Below are 19,024 nucleotides of genomic sequence, written 5' to 3'. Positions count from 1 at the left end.
CCACCTGGCCTTGTATAACTCTCCCTGCAACTGTCACGTTTGGCTTGGCAGCTGATGCATTGTAAAAGTAGGAGACTGCACTTTCGCAAAATACAGAGGTTGCAAAAAGGTCTGCTTTGAAGTGTTTGGTGAACGGGGCTTGAGAGTAGAATCTACAAAATGACATTAAATTATCATGTGCCATTGGCGGTACAGAGGGAGTACAAAACCAACTATCCATCAAAAGTTTGTTTTGCACCAACTATTGGTGCAAAACCAATAGTTGGTTTTGCACCAATAGTTGCAGGCAAAGGAGTTTGCGGGCAACTTCGACAAAGGTAAAATATGGTGCAAAATAAGGGTTAGAGGCAAAAAGTCTTGCTTTATTAGGACGGTACTTATTGCTATTCAACATTCATTACCTTGGAGCTTACAGAGAATAAAATGTTAGACGTTCTCATTGCGCCAGCTGTCTACATCTTCCAGAGCCTTGGGTTGTCTTACGCTCTCTTAGCTTCAGCAAATCCCACAAGCCTTTTGAGGCTTTTGCTCTGGGATTTTGACCACGTGTTTTGGGTCATTTTTCTAAGAGTTCATGATGTCTGTTTCCTCATATAAGTTTTCCATGTCTTTTTGAAAAGAAGCATTACAACAACATGACAGATCCTTCACCATACACCAAGAGTTAGCATGCATTCCTTGCTGCATATTCATTTGGTTCACTCCAACCCTCCTGCACAGATTTGATCAAAGCAAACAAAGTTTCTATACTTTTTTTTTTTACAGTATTCCACTTATAAACTGAATTGTTAGATATGATTGTGCTTTTTTAATAAAATATTTTAGGACTTTCTGCATGTCTTGACACTGGGTGTTCTTGCAAAGAACACGGATACAGTGCAAGGATGATGGCCTTGTTGCGACAGAAAGAGCTCGAATTTTTAGCTTTGAATCATCCTGATGATAAATAAAAAAGACCTTGTCCTTCCTTGCTGAACTGTTTGTATCTTTCAGGGGAGATTTTAACCTGAGCACTGTAATGTCTCCTCTGTGGTTTTCTCTCTGTAGTGTGGCCATCTGTTCAGGAGCGTGATCCAGCACAAGACAGCTTTTCCTCTATATCAGTCATCTCTCTCACTTTCTGCCTACTGATTTCTCTCCACATCCTCTCCTTTTATTTCTATCCGATTTTGCCCTCATTCTGTTTTCCTTTCTTGCATGCGCTGTTCTCAACTCTCCCGTCAATTGATTTTTGTAGAGACGGAGGGTTGAGGGGCACGAGCAGAGAGGAAGACTCATGGAGAGAGGATTCAGACCGAAACAAACACACTGGCCACTCTTCCCTTAGCAGAAACACAGACAGAAAGACAGACAGACTGGGACTAAATTATCCCTGTTGCGTGGAGCATGAAATTAGCAAGTAGCTCACTGTGACAGCATTAGCATGGCTGTTAAAGGGGATACCGTGACATTTTCAGGTTCTGAAGCATGGGTTTCTTTTATGCGGACAGTGAAATTTACCAAGCAGGAAGCTGTGTAGCATTGTTAGTGGCCATGTTTAAATTCAGGTGGTTAAATGTGATTAAATGCCTGGATTGCTGGTGGAATAATGGGGTAATTTACTGCAGCATAGGCCTGGAAAATTATTTTGGATTAAGGTGGGAATGAATCACACCATATGTTTTATACTGTGGAGCTAGGTTGTGGAGTACTAGATTATTTAATTCCATATAAAGCTAAAAACTCAAGACTTGCGTCTTATGTGCTTTTAGACAGTTAATTGTAATTATATGCTGTCTTTTAACCAAAGCTCGACTGGTTTTTATAGCTAGTCTGTTTATGCCTTGTGTGAAATTGTATGTGCTTTGGATGAACTGAGGACATTGTTAAATCTCATAACTTAATGAGCGTATTTACTATAACGCTCATGAATACATCAGCTGTGAGCGTTTCTACAGTTTTTTGTACTGACAGAACTGAATCCAAATCTATATTGCAGGATACAGTGACAAAAAAGTCGAAAGGGAATGAATAATTGCATGTCACCGTACAGGTCGCCCTTTGTTCCTGAATGTTTTTACGTTTACTCCTTTGTGGATCTCAGAGGACCATCTAGAGTTTGAAGTTTTGTAAGTGACTCCTTCTTGAGTGTAAGTTTACCATACCACTTCAGTGAGGAGGACAGGGGGGGAGACATCCCAGTGGGAGGTGGCCCTCCTAACTTTTCCTCTTCCTCCTTGTCTCCAGTCTGTAGTAATGGCTGGTCACATTGCCTTCGCCAGCAGTGCGAATGGCCTCTAAAGACCAGACCCTTGGTCTCGCACAAACACACACATGCACACGCACGGAGTCTGTCTGAATTTCTTCACAGCACCCACCGGCACATCATGTTGTGGTCCTATATACTGACAGGACTGTAAACAGTTTGATCATCCTTTCTCTCCTTGACACAGCCTCAAGGAAATGGACATTCTGTGTTTTCCCTGAGGTTACATTGTAATATTTCTGGTCTGCCTTCAACATCAGAGGCATGTCTTTTTCGCCCTCACTTTCATTAAAAACAGCTAAGCATGTAACGAGTCATTGAATGACTGGAGGGCCTTGATTATTTAAACTCCTTGAGGGAAATTATCTGCCTTGAAACTTTGCTAGTTTATGTTCTACGATTTAGCACACTGCGTTCCACCAATGAGCTGTTGACAAATGCTAATTGCTATTAGCAGCTCTCTGCAGGCCGGACTTTCAAAAATGTCTTCCTGCTCTATTCTATGCTTGTAGTACTTTCTCATAAAGAGTAATGATGTGAAAATAAGTATTAAAAAGCTTATTCATTATTCAAAGTTGAAACTGTAATTAAATTCCTCAATTTAAATTTGCTTTTTACTTCTTAAAAGTTCGTGTGAAATGTCTTTGCACTTTAAAAGCATTTTTTTTCCCCATACTTCAAACTTGAGGCAAAAAGTGATGTTTGAATCATATTTTTAATGTTGTAATAAACAATTAAAAGTTGTTTTTTTATATACTAGCAGTTTCTCTTATATTTTCTTTACTAACTTTAGCCACTACAGAAGATAAATATTTTATTACTCGATTCTAAAAACGATCGTTTACTGCAGCCCCATTTCAGTTTCTTCTGATTCACTATTTGCTTTAATATAGAGGAATAACAGAGGGAACAGCTGTAATGGATTAAATCTGTGGCAGTGTGGGAATTGTAGTTGGCTAATATTTGCCTGTTTCCCTCCTCTCATTAATTCCTGTTCGCAGAGGTGTAAAATATGGCCTAAAGCAAGACAACACATTGGAGGAGAGTACTGTGCGCAGCAGTGGAACGCTTCTAAATTATCATAAAATTTGGTGAAAGCAAATCATTTGGAAACACTATACTCCTTCCATTCCTTTTTCATTCATTATATTCCCTTTTAGATATCACATTGTCTTTTATTATAACAAAACCCTCTTGCTGGCCACCAAGCCTGAGTCAGTGAATTGCACCAAAGTTAATTGAAAAAGTATTTTCTCCCTATTTTAGCTTTTTTTTTTTTTTGTCTCTTTGTAACCAAATGTATCATTAGACGAAAACAACTTGGTAAATAGAAAATGCAGTTTTCAAGCACATTATTCTTTTGCTGTGGGGAGAAATGTAACCAAAATTAATTTGGCCCCATGTGAAAAATTAATTGTGCCCCTTGTTCAATTATGAATCAATTGTGAAAAAGCTTTAAAATTGCATTTTAAAAACCAGTCCCCGACCTGAATACCGCCGTGTATTTATATGATCAACTGGGTGTCGGAGAACCTTAAAAAAATGTCTTAAATTGGTACGTCTAAAACGAAGGCCTTGAAATGACTTAAAATCTTTAAGAAAATGTATTGTGGCAATAAATATGTTAATTACAGGTCTTTAATTTTGTCATGGCAAGACTGTTTCTTCTCATATATTCTATGATTTTTCTCACTGGGTTTTTCTACCAGGCAAAAGTTTGAGTTTTGTGCAGACATCTTCACTCAGAGTTTTGTGACTCAGGGTGGTTAAGGCTAACCGTAACTAGCTGCTAATAATTGCTGGATAGTTAGCTAGAGAGCCATACACCATGCGAGAAGCACACAAATAATGCCACCAGGCACAAAAAGACCCCAGACATTTCACATTTTTGGTCTCTTGCATTTCTTTTCTACATCTCTGTTGTGATACAAGCCTTAAATTTTATTCATGCGGGTCTTAAAAACTCTTAAATTTGCATACATAGGTGTAAAATATGTGTTAAGTTTCCTGTGTGAACCTTTATGACCCACACCAGCAAGTCCAATTAAAAGGAAATTTTCTGAAGGTTTTTCTATGGCATAGTCAAAGTCTGGATGTTGAAATACTCTGGTCTGACCTCTATTTACAATGGAATCATAATTTTATTTGTTTACTGAACTTCTCTGTATCTGAGTTCATCTAAAAGATGTAATTAGTTTTTGAAAATATGAAGCATACAAGTAAAAAGTAAAAATAAATAAATACTTTTTTTTTTAAATCTGCCAACCACATAATCTGTTTGATTTTAACACAGCTCGTTTATCATCCACCTTCTCACCTTGCCCTCAGTAGATTCGTCGGCGCATCACGCGGTCCCACATGGGGCCGGTTTTGTTTTGGAGGGATCAAACCAGTCAGACAGCCAACGCAGCAGTTTAAAGATGCTGTGACATTGTGACGCCTCTTCCTCCTCTGTTCCTCCACTCACCCTTCTTCCGCGCACTTCTACTTTATCCTTATCAACTCTCCCATCCCGCTTTCTCGCCGCAAACTCCCGCGTATCTCTAATCAGCCGAGCTCGTCAGCTAGTTTCCCCACGTCTTAGCCAACATAGCCGTCCTGACACGAGGAGGGATGAGGACCCCGAGCACAGCGACGCAAGACGGCGCGAGACGAGTTTGACGGAGTCACCTTGACTCCCCTGACAAACTTTATTTTGAAAATCATAATGATGGGAACGTCACAAGCTGGAGAAGGTGAAGCAGCGCGTGGCGGGAGAAGATGCGGATGGGGGTCGGGCTAGCCGCAGGCAGAATGTTGATGTTTCAGGCTCAGACACTCGGTTACCGCGCCTCTGATCATAAAAATGTGCAAATACGAGTTCAGAATTCAGCTGATGGAAGTTTGGCAAAATGTGAAGCCTTGACATTCCCAAATACAGTTGTGTGGGTTTATTCAAAATTTTTGAATTTTTTTCTCCACAGGTCCTCCCGACCCCCCCAAAAAATAAGAAAAATTGTGAAGCACAAGAAAAATGAAGTTTAAACTCAGGAACAAATTAAAAACACACTTTTTCAGTGCGATTTTCCTATCATTTTTTTTTTTTCTGTTTTGCACTTCATTGGAAACTAAAATAAACTAAAAGTTTCATTTTGTTTGTCTGATATTTTTCCAAAGCTTTGTGTGAAAAGAAGCCCAATATTTTTAGTTCACAGATTTTAGGGATGCACATTTACGAAGAAACTAATTTTCCGAGGTTTGTGGTGTTTTTATCCAAATTTTTCTGCCACCTGGTTTAAAACCTTTTTTCAACATATCTGCCTTCTATGTTCACCCAGCCCTATAATTTAATTATTGACATGTACAAAAAACAACCTCTGTAGCTCCTCCTTGAATCAATAGAAATCTTTGTTTGCATGTCATTATAAATGGCATTTTCTACTTGTCTAAGATCACAACCTTTTTAAGATTTCTTCATTTTTTTTCCCCCCAGCTTTTTGCATTTTGCAACAGGCACACAGCACTATTCTCTTTAGATGTACATCTATGTACATTATTCCATTCAGCTCAAAACTAAAAAGCACAGACCAATAAAGCTAACTAAAAATGGAACTCATCATATAAAATTACTGTGTTGAATTTTTTAGCACTTTGTGCTGTTAATTTTAGACTGTTCTGCTAATTTGTATTCATGCTAATAACTAAAAATATGTTTTGCTTTCTTTTAGTCATTAAATAAAATAAATCCTATTAGTATTCTGTGGTGCAGCGAATCAGAAGTCAACCATGGAGTTTTTGAATAATCTGAGTCTTTTTATAATAAATACCCCCTTTGATACAAACATGCAATTATGCATACTGACTGATTAATTGGGGCCTCTTTTAAGAGTCCCATCACATCCCAGCAGCTCCGCTGTTGTAATGTGGACTCATCAAACCCTCCATATTTAAACTCTCGCAGCACGACTGATGGCCCCGTACTGATCTAAAGTGAACATTTTTCTGCCGCAGCCCGTGGCTGTGAAATATTCCTCATCATTGGCTAACAAATCAAGATTTGAAGATGAGCGGCCCGCAGAACTTGCTTTAGATGAGGAGTAATTCATCCCTGATCTGTGAAATAGTTCTGTTATATTAATAAGGGAGAGAGACAGAGGATGGGGTGACAGCCAGTGTGACGGATGGAGAGGGAGAGCTGGAGAAGAATTCAAAGTTCTCAAGCACTGAGTTATATACAGCCGCTTAAATAACCCCCTAAAAATTCTAACTTTGCGCCACTTTAGGCGGCTGATTAGCACTAATGCCTCTCGTCCATCTGTGTTTGCATGTGCCAGTTTGTGTTGATTCACTTGTTTGAACTGAGGCCGCAAAGGTAGAGCGGTGAGCCAATCGCCTGCCGGCCGGCCAGCCACTCACATCACACTTCGCAGGCTGCTCTTTTTCTTTTTTCGCCTTTTATTTGTATTCTCTACTTCTCCCCGACTCGCACAAACGCTCTTTGTTGTCTTAAAATTAAAAAGAATTGGTACCACCTCGCGGGAGGCCGAGCTGAAATAACAGGAGACGCGTTCGGAAGCGAGGGGAAGGAAAAAGGTAATTCAATAAAAACTAGCGCTTTTGTTTTTATAACCCGTCCCTGCTCGTATTTTGTCTTTTGTAGATTTTCGTCTTTGGTTTATGAAGGCGGGTTCTTCAATTAGCACAGCAGTAAGGTAGTCTGGTCATTCTTTGATGGCTTGGTACATTACATCACATTAAAGGATCTTTGGAAATCTATGCTTTCATGACCGTCTTTCGTTGCTTTTCATCTTTAATTTATTAGTGTTTGTTGAAAAAGAAATACAAAGTGTGACAAAGTTGATGGGGTTGAAGGAGAAACCTCTCTGAATGGAACATGACAGTCCAACTCTGGCATGAAAGAACCTATAAAACACAACCTGTCTGACATAAATAGTGATGTTTGAACAACAAAACAATGTGTCGATGCACAAATTTCAGGGCAACTGTAAAAAAAAGCATGGTATTTTTTTCCATTGAAGTTTTGCGAAATATGGCCATAAAATACACATTAACCTAAAACCAAAGCTTTATCAAAAAACAAGTGTTTTTTTTTTTCTTCCTGAAATTAGCATTTTCATCAAGCACATTTATGTTCAAATGAATCCTTTAATCCTTCTCAAGTAATCTGTGTGTAATCCCTGCGTGTTGAACACTTAGATTTATACGTTAGTGTTAGAACCTAGTTAAGACCAGATCCTTTTGTCCTGATCAACAAAACCCTAAATTGATAAAAGTTCTACTTTCTTTTTTTTAACAAACTTGTTTGAACTGCTGAGGCCCCTAGATGAAGGAAATGCCTGTAAAGTATCAGCTGCATTATTTTGTCATTCTGTGTTAAGTTTCCGACAACTGCCTCGCATCGAAGAGACGTCATAACATCCAATAACAGTCTTTGAGCGAGTCACTTTATTCCACTAAATAATGCAAAGGTAGTTAGATTTTCACTTTCTTTTTTTTTTTTTTCTCTTATCCAGCAGCAGAACTTTTTAAAATCCCATCAGTGTCAACTCTCCAGAGAGCACAGCGGAAGAATAATTTATGAAGAGATGTATTTAATAAGAGTGCGACTCTATCCTCCACGCCACTTTTTGGGTGAAAGTGAGGGACAACACCATGGGATTCACTGGCGCAATTACCCAAATTAAATTTGATGAAGCAAACAACATGTCAGCTAGTGTATTTATTTATTTATTTTTCTCAATGTGACTAAGCCAACGTCGCTCTGGAGGGGAAAAAAAAAGTCTGATTTTGATCTTGCTTCAAAATCGGCAAGATGGGGTTGAAGGAGAAACCTCTCTGAATGAAACATTCAGAGAGGTTGCGATCTTCTGGAAATATAATAGTGAAACAGTTGGGAGGACGGAGTTAAAAATAAGAAAAGAGAAGAAAAAAAAAAGTCCTGACATGTTATAAAAACGGAGATGGACGTTTCTCAGATTGCCGTCAGTCTGGGGAGCAGAGGAAACTGTATTTCAGGTGCCATTATTACCAAAACTGTCTATCCAAAGGAGATAAGTCACTCTTTCATTTGACCTTTTCTCCCCGTGCGTTTAATTCACTCCCAGCTCATCCAGTCGGAAAGTAAAGTAATCAACAATGTACTTTTAGTTTGTTTAAATGCAACTAAAACACCTTTAGTGATTGCATCCAGAAACACTCCCATGCTGGGATCTTCTTCCTTTAGATGAGCACGCTCCTAAGTGACTTCCATTCAACGGGGCTGTAATTATTCTCTCTCTGATGGGGCTCTGGAGTGGAATGAATAGAACAGGGAACATCTCATCCTTTGTCTTTCTTCCTCTTTAATTCCCCCTGCTCTTTGCAGCATCAGAAAGAGGGAGGGGAGAAAAAAAAGTAAGCGAGCGAACGTAACAAGGGCCTGAAATAAAAGGCGGCGCTGTGGAAAGAGGGATTTGCGTCTTCCTTTGTCTCCGTCTCCCTGCAAATGTACATTTTTGGGTCGCTGACAGCAAAAAAAAAAAAGGGCTCCATTTCACGTTTTCTCTGTCTGTCTTTTTATTTTCAGCTCTAAATACCTTGTGTACGTAAGCAGGAAATGTGATGAAAGGCCCGCGCTGTTTCAGCGATGCACAGATGCCAGAATGGCTCTCAGTGCTGCCTAAAATGACATGTTATATAAAGTTTTGCATCAAATTATTACCATAATTTACTCCACCCTTTTGTGTGCCGTTTCAGTTTTGTTCCACCGGTGCCTGGATTTCATTTTTGGAACGCTGCTCTTTACTCCAGTTATGTTTCCATCATGACATTTACACTCACTGATTTTCAGCCCCTTGGTGTCTGCGCACCTTTAAAAAGTCTCAATGTCTTGAATTTATTAAAAAAAACATTAATTACTGGGTGTAATTAATGTTAATTACAGGTCTTAAATGTTATCTTGGAATGTCTTGTGTAATGTAGGTGATTTTTGTTCTCACAGGACTTTCCTGTCAGACAAGAGTTTGAGTCGCACTCAGACATCTCTGTTACGTTTTATGTATCGCAACGATTGAGGCTACCGCTAACTCACCGCTAAAGTACCCTTACTAGCTTGCTAGCTAGATACATAGCAAGCAAAAAAAAAAGCTGGTTAGCAGGCTCGCATTTTTTTTTTTTTTTTTTTTTTGCAAAGTTATTGCCAGTCGACGAGACAAAGTTCGTAGGTCTTAAAATCCATTCACAGTGGTCTTAAAAACGGTCTTAATCGTGGAATTTGAATCAGTGAAACCTGCAGAAATCTTTTGCGAGCGTTTTACATGCAAGAGTCAGGGTAACAAATAGCTATACTTTAGCAATTACCATTCATCCGTTCAACACATTAGATGACGCCTGAAAGTAATTTGAGGCAATTGTGTCGTTCTTCTTTGTCATATTAAGAATTACTCATCTTGTTATGACAACTATAAAAGCTTTTACCTTTTGAAATATGTCTGATTATGTCTTTTTTCTTTTTATCATTTAGCTGCTCTATTTAATGCACCAGTTGAAAGGATCCCAACCTCAAATATTTTTCATTCGCTTCATTTACACAAATGAATTAACATTTGTGGAAAGTTAGCTGGTTTAAAGCTAACTTTCCACAAATGTTAATTCATTCATCAAGTTTTGACACCTAAATGTTAATTCATTCATTAATCTCTCGGATTTTGATAATGATGTTTTCCATAATTGATGTCCATAATGACAAATTAAAGTTTAATCACTTAGGGAAAACATTTTCAGTTTAATAAATACACTTTGATGCCTGTTTGTCCTAACCGATCATCATAGAGAAGAAACCAGCTGCCAACGAAATAAAGGTGAATCTCGACGATGATGGAATATTATTGGAAAGTTCATTATTTCACAAACTCAATTCACAAAGTGAAGCACGTCGTAGAGGTTAATCACATACATACATACTGATGTTTATGTTAATTATGATGATTTTCTATCTGCAGCTAATAAAAGCAGAAATGTGGGCTTAACCTAAAGCCTGCTTAGTTTTTTTTTTTTATCTGCCTCATCAAAACGTATATAATTTACTCACATATACCTATACTGCTATTTTTTTGTGGTTTGGACAAATGTGAGCATTTAAATAAAGAGCTACACTAGGTGCTTCAGGATGTCATGGAAGTTATTTTGAAATTGTTTGAGATTTAAGAACAAAATAAAACATCTAACCTTTGCAAAGGAAGAAAATTATTGGAAACTGTAGAAGTAAGGCTTGCTCATTAAAAACTAAAAACATGTTTTGCAGTTAAATAACAAACGACTTTGAAAAGCCTTGGGCTGCTGGTGTCATTCTGTTGTAGCTAATGTATGCAGATATTGCATACCGATATGCAGTCCCTCCTTCCAGTTTCCTGTTGTTTTTAGAATTTAAAGAGTGCGGTAATGTCCCAGCTTTCATTATTTTCGCTCATGCTCTATAATTTCCTCCTGTTTCCAGGCGGAACCTGAAGGCTTCTCTCACTTCCACCTGTACGTGTGTGCTGCCTTCCTAGTGCGGTGGAGGAAAGAGATTCTGGAGGAGCGGGACTTTCAGGTAACCTGCCCTCGCTCTCAAACTCTGCGTCAGAGTCGGGCATCTTTGCGTGCTGTAAATCTGCGACATATGGGAAATGTAGATGGCGAACACGTCCCTCCTAGCAAATGAAAACGAATTGTCCACGTTTGTTTTAATAGCGTCAGGGCAGACTGTGAATGATCATGGCCTGCATCCTTCTTCATTACTTCCCTGGTCATTACCCGTGCTGGTCAGAAGTTCTGAGTGCATTAGTAGATGACAGTAGCCAGCTGCCAGAAGGTGACTTTGGTCGCCGGCTCTGTGTAGGAGACCTGCATTCTTAACCATAGCAACCGCCAAATCTAAAACAAAGACCTAATATTATCACCCGCAAACATGACCACATCTTCATTTGACTTTTTGACCTTTGTCCTCATCTTTTTTTTTTCAGCGTTTCAGACTTCTACATTTTTTTTCCTTTAAGCACCAACAGAGAAGAAAAGGAAATTGAGAGGGAGGAAAATAACGCAGTTTTCAACATGTTGACTTTTTAAGTAGGACGGTAATGCCTACAGGTCTGATGTAGGCCTGTCGCAATAAGCAATAAATCAATTAATCGCATAATAAATGTAAACAAAATCAATAATTTCCATTTGAATGATTTATCGTTTTTCACTTTTTCCACCAAAACCTGGATGACAAACATCACTCTGGTACTTTGGTCTCAACTGTCTTATTCTTTGAAGGGCAGTTTTATTATTCATTTGATTTGTTATTTCTGTTTTGTTTATTTATTGTTGATATTTAAAATGCCTTCCATCTCCAGTGTTAAATGTTAGAATTTAAAGGTTATTGCTTTTGGAGAATGTGTTCTTGCGCTATTATGACACCGTCATTCCCATTTATATTCCCTGAAAACAGTCTAAAACAACAATATTATCATTTCCATGGTCTTCATTAAGTCGTTTCTCCACTAATGTTTCCTAACAAACCCCCCCTGAAGCCTTCACATCTAGAATAATCCAGTAATTACAAACCCCTTGGAAAGGAAGGTTGTATATTGTTTAAATAGAAATCGAAAGAGAAGATGGAGTAATATACGCAGTGTTCTCTGCCTCCATCATTTGAAGGATGTTGTGATCCAAATAACATATAGCAATATATTCCATGCGTGGCAGCTAATGCAGCTCCTCAAGGCCGATGAGAAAACTTGCTTCACTAAACACTTTTTTTCTTTCTTCCTTTTTTAAACATGAGATGTGTTCTTGTTTATATGCAGCTGTAGTTCCTGTTTAGGCCCGAGCTTCTTCTCCTCGTTGCCTAAATGCCATTTTTGCTGCTACATAAAGGCCCCTTTGAGCTCAGATAGTGCTCACTCTATGATTGCCCCCTTGTGCCCCCCCCCCCCCCCTCCCTTTACCTCGCTGTACTCGCTGAGGCCTTTGTTTCTTTTGTTTATAGTACCTGCTAACATTTTCATAACTTGGCTACTTTGCAAGCACACAAATATACAAGCAGGGATAAGTTTAGGAATGTGTTTCTCCTTCAGCTTCATATAGATCCACTTACTGGCTGCCTTGCCATGCAGACTACCAAGTGGTGTGCCAAGGGCAAATAATCCATCCTGATACAGATGAGGCGTGGAGGGAGGAGAGGATCAGCTTGGCAATGAAAGCGAGAACAGATTAAACTTGGTAGCAGTGGAATAAGCAAAAGAATACTTTTGTTCAAGGCAAACTTTGATTAACGGCCACGTAACAACTAGTTATGTTTTATCAAATAGACACGATTATTGATATTCAGATCAGTTTCAGACCGATTGCTTTGAACTACAGTTTTGATACATTTGGGATTTGGAAGTAAGGTTTCTAATGAATGACTAAAAGCAGGGCTCTGTAGTTTAGGTTGTGTTCACATAATATTTCATATCCCAGTCTGTAAAAATAGGGGTTGCTCCGTTGTATGAAAGTTTAATCCGTCCATCGGATGCTGTCTGCTCACCTTTCCATCGATCAGTCCACATGCTTGTAACCCGATAACACATCGCTTCGTTACGGGTAGCAAAACTTAAATGTAATGTTTAATTATTGGACATATTCCACTTGATTTAGGCCACTTAGGAATGTCTGGACCCGTCAGGATAAGTAAAACTATCGTCAGTATTCAGTCTGCGCACAAGATTTACCTCAGGGACAAATTTAGCAAGCTGCTCTCTCATCACAGCGGAGCTGCTACTGTGCACCGCGCCGACTAGCGCATTCAAAATGTAAACAAAAGGCGGGACGACCAATCTGATTGGCTGTGGTAACTTGACACCACTTATTCTGTTGGGTGAATGTGTAGGATACACCGTCATACATTTTTATCCTGTCTCAACCTGTATTTGTTGCATTAAGTTCAGCTTTTAATCCAAAGCTTTTATGGCTTTTAGACACTAAATTTAATCACACACTGTTATGAAAGTAATGCTTTCTTGTGTTTAACACAATCAGTTTTCAGTACAATGTGGTTTACATGCTCATCCATCCTTCAATCCAAGTCCACATCCATCATCCATGATTTTATGTCCACTCGTCCCGTCTTTCCATGTCCACATCCATCCAGTTTTTGTAGATTTCATCTTTAAAGTCTGACTCCCGTTGAAAATCCTCCATGACGTTTCTTGTTTTCGCTTCAAAGACTTGACTTTAAAAACACAGAGAACTCTGTGAATTTGAGTTTGTGGGGGAGAAACCCCCCCTGTAATTTCAACATTTAAACTTACTTGGAGCCCTTTGAAATGTTTGTCAGTGAATAAAAATAAAACAAAATGAAGTCCCCAGAGAGCGTGTGTTACAAGTATGTTTTTACATAGGCGAGTCAGCTTCAGCTTTCATCAAGCGACAGTTTAGAATCACTAAAGTACATAATGCATAAATTACTGTCTCCCACTCCACCTCATGTTAACAAAGCCTCGCTTAAAATGGAACCTGAAATGTTAAAGCGTGTCATAACAAATCTGAAAACGGCAGTTTTTCCACTGAAATACTTTCAGAACGGAAATTGGATCCCACCAATGTTTCATGCTGGCTTTTATTTATTGAAATCACAGCAGAATTCTGGTATTTCTTGCTTGATTAAGAAATTGCTCTTAGCACTACAGCGATCTGACACATCAGAGAAGTACTGTAGCTCCTTTCATTGGAAACAGGAGGGAGGCTTATTGAAAAACAATCTATTCAAGCTGGGTAGAACTGGCTTCTATCTAAAAACCTGGGCTTTAGTTGATAAAACATAATTTACTGACTGTGTGAAACTCTGGAGACTTTGAGAGGGTGAAGAGTTGTTTTTATTTGTAGGATATTCTGAATATTTTAGACCTTTTGTCGCTTTAACGCACAACTTAAGGGACTGGTACAATTAGTTTTTAGCTTTTCACAATCTGAAATGCTTTTTCAAAATCTTTTGTCAAGGTAACAATTCTGTTGGTGTTTGCTAATTGTTTATTAAAAAAATGTCTTGCCATTTCGGATTCCGCTTTAAGATTTTATTGTCAGTCTTTGGTTGTTATTGTTGAAATTCAAAAAGTCACCCCTCACTTTAATCACTTGATTACTTGTTGAGTTTTTATCTCATTCAAACTGAACACAGTTTCAGTAAAATAACTTAGCGACTCCAAAAACAAATGCAATGAAAAACAAAAAATTCTCTTCTTGATGTGCTTTCCCACACAACTAACTGGTTGAGATGTAAACGCTCTCTGGCTGCTATGGAGACTTGGTGATTTCAAGATGTCGCTCTTGACTTCAATTCTTGAAAAAAAAAAGAAAAAAAAGTAAAGAAAAGCCTTGTAGATATTTTACCTCCATTATAAGGTGGCCACTTTAGGGATATTATTTAGGCGAGATTATAGAAACCAGAGTTTCTAGTTCTCATTGTCTGTTTCTGTCTTCATGGGGGAGCCTGTTGCATGACAGTGTTTCTGTGTGCCTCTTCAAAAACATCTCATGACTTTCACTCATTCATCAATCAAATTTCAAGTAAGGAAGGCTTAAATGTTTTGTTGGCAGTCTCTCAAGGGCCTGTTGGATGGAGCTCATCGTCACGTTTCACCCGCCTTTGCTTCTTCTGTCTGTGCTCCTCTCTGTTAGCAATCTATACTTTTCTTTCCTTGCAGCTCCACCTTTGACTGTTACCGTTATCTTAATTCTTGACCTTTTGTCGTTCTTTTCCTGTCTCTTCACGCGAGAGTTCTTCCATCTCCAGACAGCCCTCTGAAAGGAAATCTCAAAGCAATCGGGTCGCGAGTGAAAATTTGGCCAGACGATGCACTTCTTCAGCCGTTTCACTCAAGAGCATGCATGCACACAAGCCACAGCCGCTCCTGGCTGCATAATAAAAGCTTTCAACCAGCTCCATCAATCTGCTCATTATTACGCCGAACTCCAATTTGCCCGGGCCTTCAGGGAAACTTGTAGTAGCTAGTTAGCGCCGTGCCACATTAACAGCTTGTTTCCGTTCGTAGCAGAGAATTATTGTTGTGGTTTAGTTGAGCCTTGGTGGGGTGGAACTTTTATGTTCTTGACATATATTGAGAAAAAACTCGTCTGCTTTGTGGTGCTTCTCAGTGTCTCTAAATCCAGATGTGACAGTTTAGGACAAGTTTAATACACATATTGTTCTAAACCTGCTAAGTCAGTGTAGTGTTTTCCCTCAGTCAAAAAAAAAAGAAGTTAATTGGCTTTAGTATAAAAAAGACATAGGGAGTTGGGAGCAGTGGTGTGTGACAAACTGGTGGTGAGTTACATTCTGTGGGTCTTAAGAGGGTGCACGAATGATTGATTCACTTTAACAGTTTTAATTAAAAAAATGCATCCAGAAAGCAATTTAAAAGGGATAATTCATGCATTGTTATCAAACACAGTACGGGAAGTAACTGTGAATCTCCCCTCCTGGTTGTGGGATTGGATTTGTTAAGCTGCAGATTGAAAAAGAAGGGGGACGGGGCGGGGGCGGAGTACGCCGCTCCCCAAAGCAATCTGCATTTCTCCGTCACACCTCAGCTAGCACACCGTCGGTAACTTTGTGGCCTGCGCCGCGCGGATAAGTTAGCATATTCGCAAGCGCACGCTCATGCATTTTCCCCGCCACTGTGCCAGATTTGTAAAGACGCAACATCATAAACACGGACGTAAACAGTTCTCTCTCAACAGAACACACTTTTAACCCCACACACAGCACTAAGCATGCATGGATTTATGTAACTTTTGGGGGTTTTTTTTCTTCTGAGGTTTAGGTAAAACCAGCACAGTTGGAAACATCCTCATTAGTCTGCACAACCTTCAGATGCCTGCATGCCACTAAACAACTCCCACTATTCTTCAGGTTCCATGAAAAAGCCATGTTTATGCACATCTACGATGAGTCAGAAGCCAAAAGAAAATCCAAACCATCATTCCCTTCTGGTTTGGACTAGATGCCGACTTATCAAAAAACAGACTCTGGTGCACTCCATGTCGTTCACACACATGCATTCAGTTAGTTATTCAGTTATTTTACTGCAGACATTAAATAAGACTCTTGGGAAAAAGTGACCCCTTTAAATATGGTAAATAATACTGTTTATATTGATTGTGTTGAAGCCAATGAATGCAACTTCTCTGAATTTAGTCAACCACTACTGTTTAATACACAGTCAGCATTCTTTATTTGATTCCCCCAATATATAAAATCCAAAAATAGGTGTTAAGTCACACTTCTATATTTTATTGCACAAAAAGTGACTAATTATCATAGCAACTGATGATTACAGTGGGATGCCTGTGTCTAAAACTTGTATGACTCTCCATTTTAATAATTTATACACCAAATATATCTTAATCTGCTTTACAATGGAAAAGATTATAGTCTTGCAGCAGAAGCAAACGTCTACATTTGGGATTCAGCCAATCAGTGACAATGAAACTCAATGATGCTCCTGGATTGGCTGCTTTGAGAAGCCAGCCTATAACATTGTTTCTAAGTGTTTCAACTCCCCACACTGCATGTTCATTTGAACATATGCTCCATAAGTGGTCTGTAAATAAATCTGCAAGTTGGCAAATTTTCCACAAATAATTTGGAGTTGCGTTCCACAGGAAAAAGCTGCGAATAGGTTAATTTGCACCAACCGCAAATGGGACTGGTTGTCCACTGTTCATGTTATACACAATAACTTGCTTCTTCCTGATTATAACAAACTAATCCTGTTTAATAAATATTAGGCCTCTTTTGGTTTCATACTTAAATGTACAATTCTCCAAGTGTCTTGTATATTGATAATGTTACCGTACAATAGACACAACCCTTCTGATTACAGCCACTAAACGTGTTGCTGAATTATGACCTTTTATCAAAACAAAAGTCTTGTAATCTTCTCAGTCTGGAAACACTTTTTTATAGCTCTGACATTGTTACCACTGAGCCAGAGATCGTAATGTTTTCAGCGAATCAGATGGAACAGTAATGGTTATTTAGCTTAAATGTGGCGAGGGATTTAGCTTGATCTTCCAATCTCCAACGCAACGGCAGAGAAAAGAAAGAATTGATGAGTAGCTTTTTATGCTTTCCACCTGTACACATTCTGGCAGTAAAGAACCCATCACTGACCTGACTACAGTAGGTGGTGTTAACAGTTTAAATGCATGCATGTGCTCATCAATTCATCCAAAAATACATACAGCGTAGAGCATTTTACCAGTGATAAGGCTCCATTTTTTTTAAGCCCATACATCGATGATGGAGATGAATCACAGTTTAGCCGTGTGTAACCACAGCCTTTTATATCACTTAGGACTCCTCAGGACTGCTTTTAAAGGCAACTATTATGCTCTCAATGTGAGGCCAAGCATTTATGTGACTACATGGCTATTAGTCCTATATAAATGACTAAAAGCTCGACAGAAATGTTGAGGGAAGAAAAATCAGAAGTGGAAGAGTGAAGCTCAGAAGGAAAAAAAAAAAAAGATCTGGTTGCACTTCAATTAGTGGCGTGTGGAAAAACTGTGGGCCTCTGTAAATGTCAGCGGGTGTCCTCGGATCAGTTGCGTGCGCAGAATGCCTTGGGTTAGGCAGCCTTGGCAGGGAACAGAAGAGGAGTAGTTCACAAAAAGAAATTTATCAATTTTTTATCACAGATTTAGAACACGGCTTTGTTTTTTTACACACCTTTGTGTTAGTGAAATGGGTTTTACCGAAGGAAAGCGAAAATGTCCAACTAATGAGAAAATGCGGAGTTAAGGAGGAACATTCTTAAAAAGAAGAAGCATAACACAAAAGGTGGATGTTTTAAGAATTGCTTGTCGTTTTCAGGATACTGCCAGAGGAGAGAGATGCACTATTGTTAGTCTCTCGTAAAAATAATACCTTTACTTCTAATCATTTGAAATTCAGCGTAACTGGAAAGTGACTTGAGATTAAAAGCTGTATTCCAAGACCACAAAACAACATAGACCAAATTCTCAAACGCATAAACCGGAGACATCACACGGCACTTTCAGGAGCCAAGTAAACTGATTTCTCGCTCCGTTAAAGTCGACTTGAATTGCCCCAAAGGTATACGAGACAACAATTTAAAACCCATCTGCATATTACTCAATCTGTCTGGGGCGGAGAATTTTAAAGGCCCTTTTAACCAGTTCGATTTGACGTTTTGGGACCTTCATCAAAATAATGTCCTAAAACCACAGTTCATAACGGCTGTAGTTTCTCCACTGAGCCAAGCCCAAGAATGCATTTATAGATTAAAAACCAGCCATTGAGAGAGTCTGCAATCAGTTAAAAACAGACATTTTGCTGTAGCTTAGAAGATGCAACAATGTGCTCCATAGCTACAATAAGTCATAAAACGCAGAGTAGACCTCCAATTAACATTTTAGCTTTGTCACTTTGAGATTTAAGATAGGTTCAGATCAGAGTCAGACCTAAATATTTATAGCACCCAATTATTTCAGTTTCAACCCCTTTAAGAAAGAAAGGGTGTTTCTCTCAGGTTTTCACACAATCTATGTAAAGAGCTTTTGGATACGCCTTTTAAAACAGGAAGGGAAAACAAAATGACCCAGGAGTTTGGCGACATGGTGCTCACTATTTTAGAGTTGATTTATGAAGAAATTAACGGTATTAAATGTTTTTGATAAGTGAAGGAAAGAGCATTAAAAGAGGAATGGCTAAACCTATTTTTGTTGTAGCAGCACGACTGATATCACTGTAGGCAAGGAGTTTGTTTTGTT

At 38.8% G+C, this 19,024-nt stretch overlaps 1 protein-coding gene across 2 annotated transcripts in view; it reads left to right on the top strand.

Moving 5' to 3' along the window:
- Positions 1–19,024, top strand: part of tbc1d22a (TBC1 domain family, member 22a) — a 121,856-nt gene that overhangs the window by 87,012 nt on the left and 15,820 nt on the right. For both annotated transcript variants that reach the window (XM_055055605.1, XM_055055606.1), the window contains exon 13: positions 10,719–10,814. In XM_055055605.1, the coding sequence (XP_054911580.1) occupies positions 10,719–10,814 (96 nt within the window). The remainder of the gene's footprint in view (positions 1–10,718; positions 10,815–19,024) is intronic.

Source organism: Poeciliopsis prolifica, unplaced genomic scaffold (genome assembly GCF_027474105.1).
Source record: "Poeciliopsis prolifica strain line A6 unplaced genomic scaffold, Auburn_PproV2 SCAFFOLD042, whole genome shotgun sequence".
In the NCBI taxonomy this organism is placed as follows: domain Eukaryota; kingdom Metazoa; phylum Chordata; class Actinopteri; order Cyprinodontiformes; family Poeciliidae; genus Poeciliopsis; species Poeciliopsis prolifica.
This window is presented reverse-complemented; position numbering and strand designations above follow the sequence as displayed.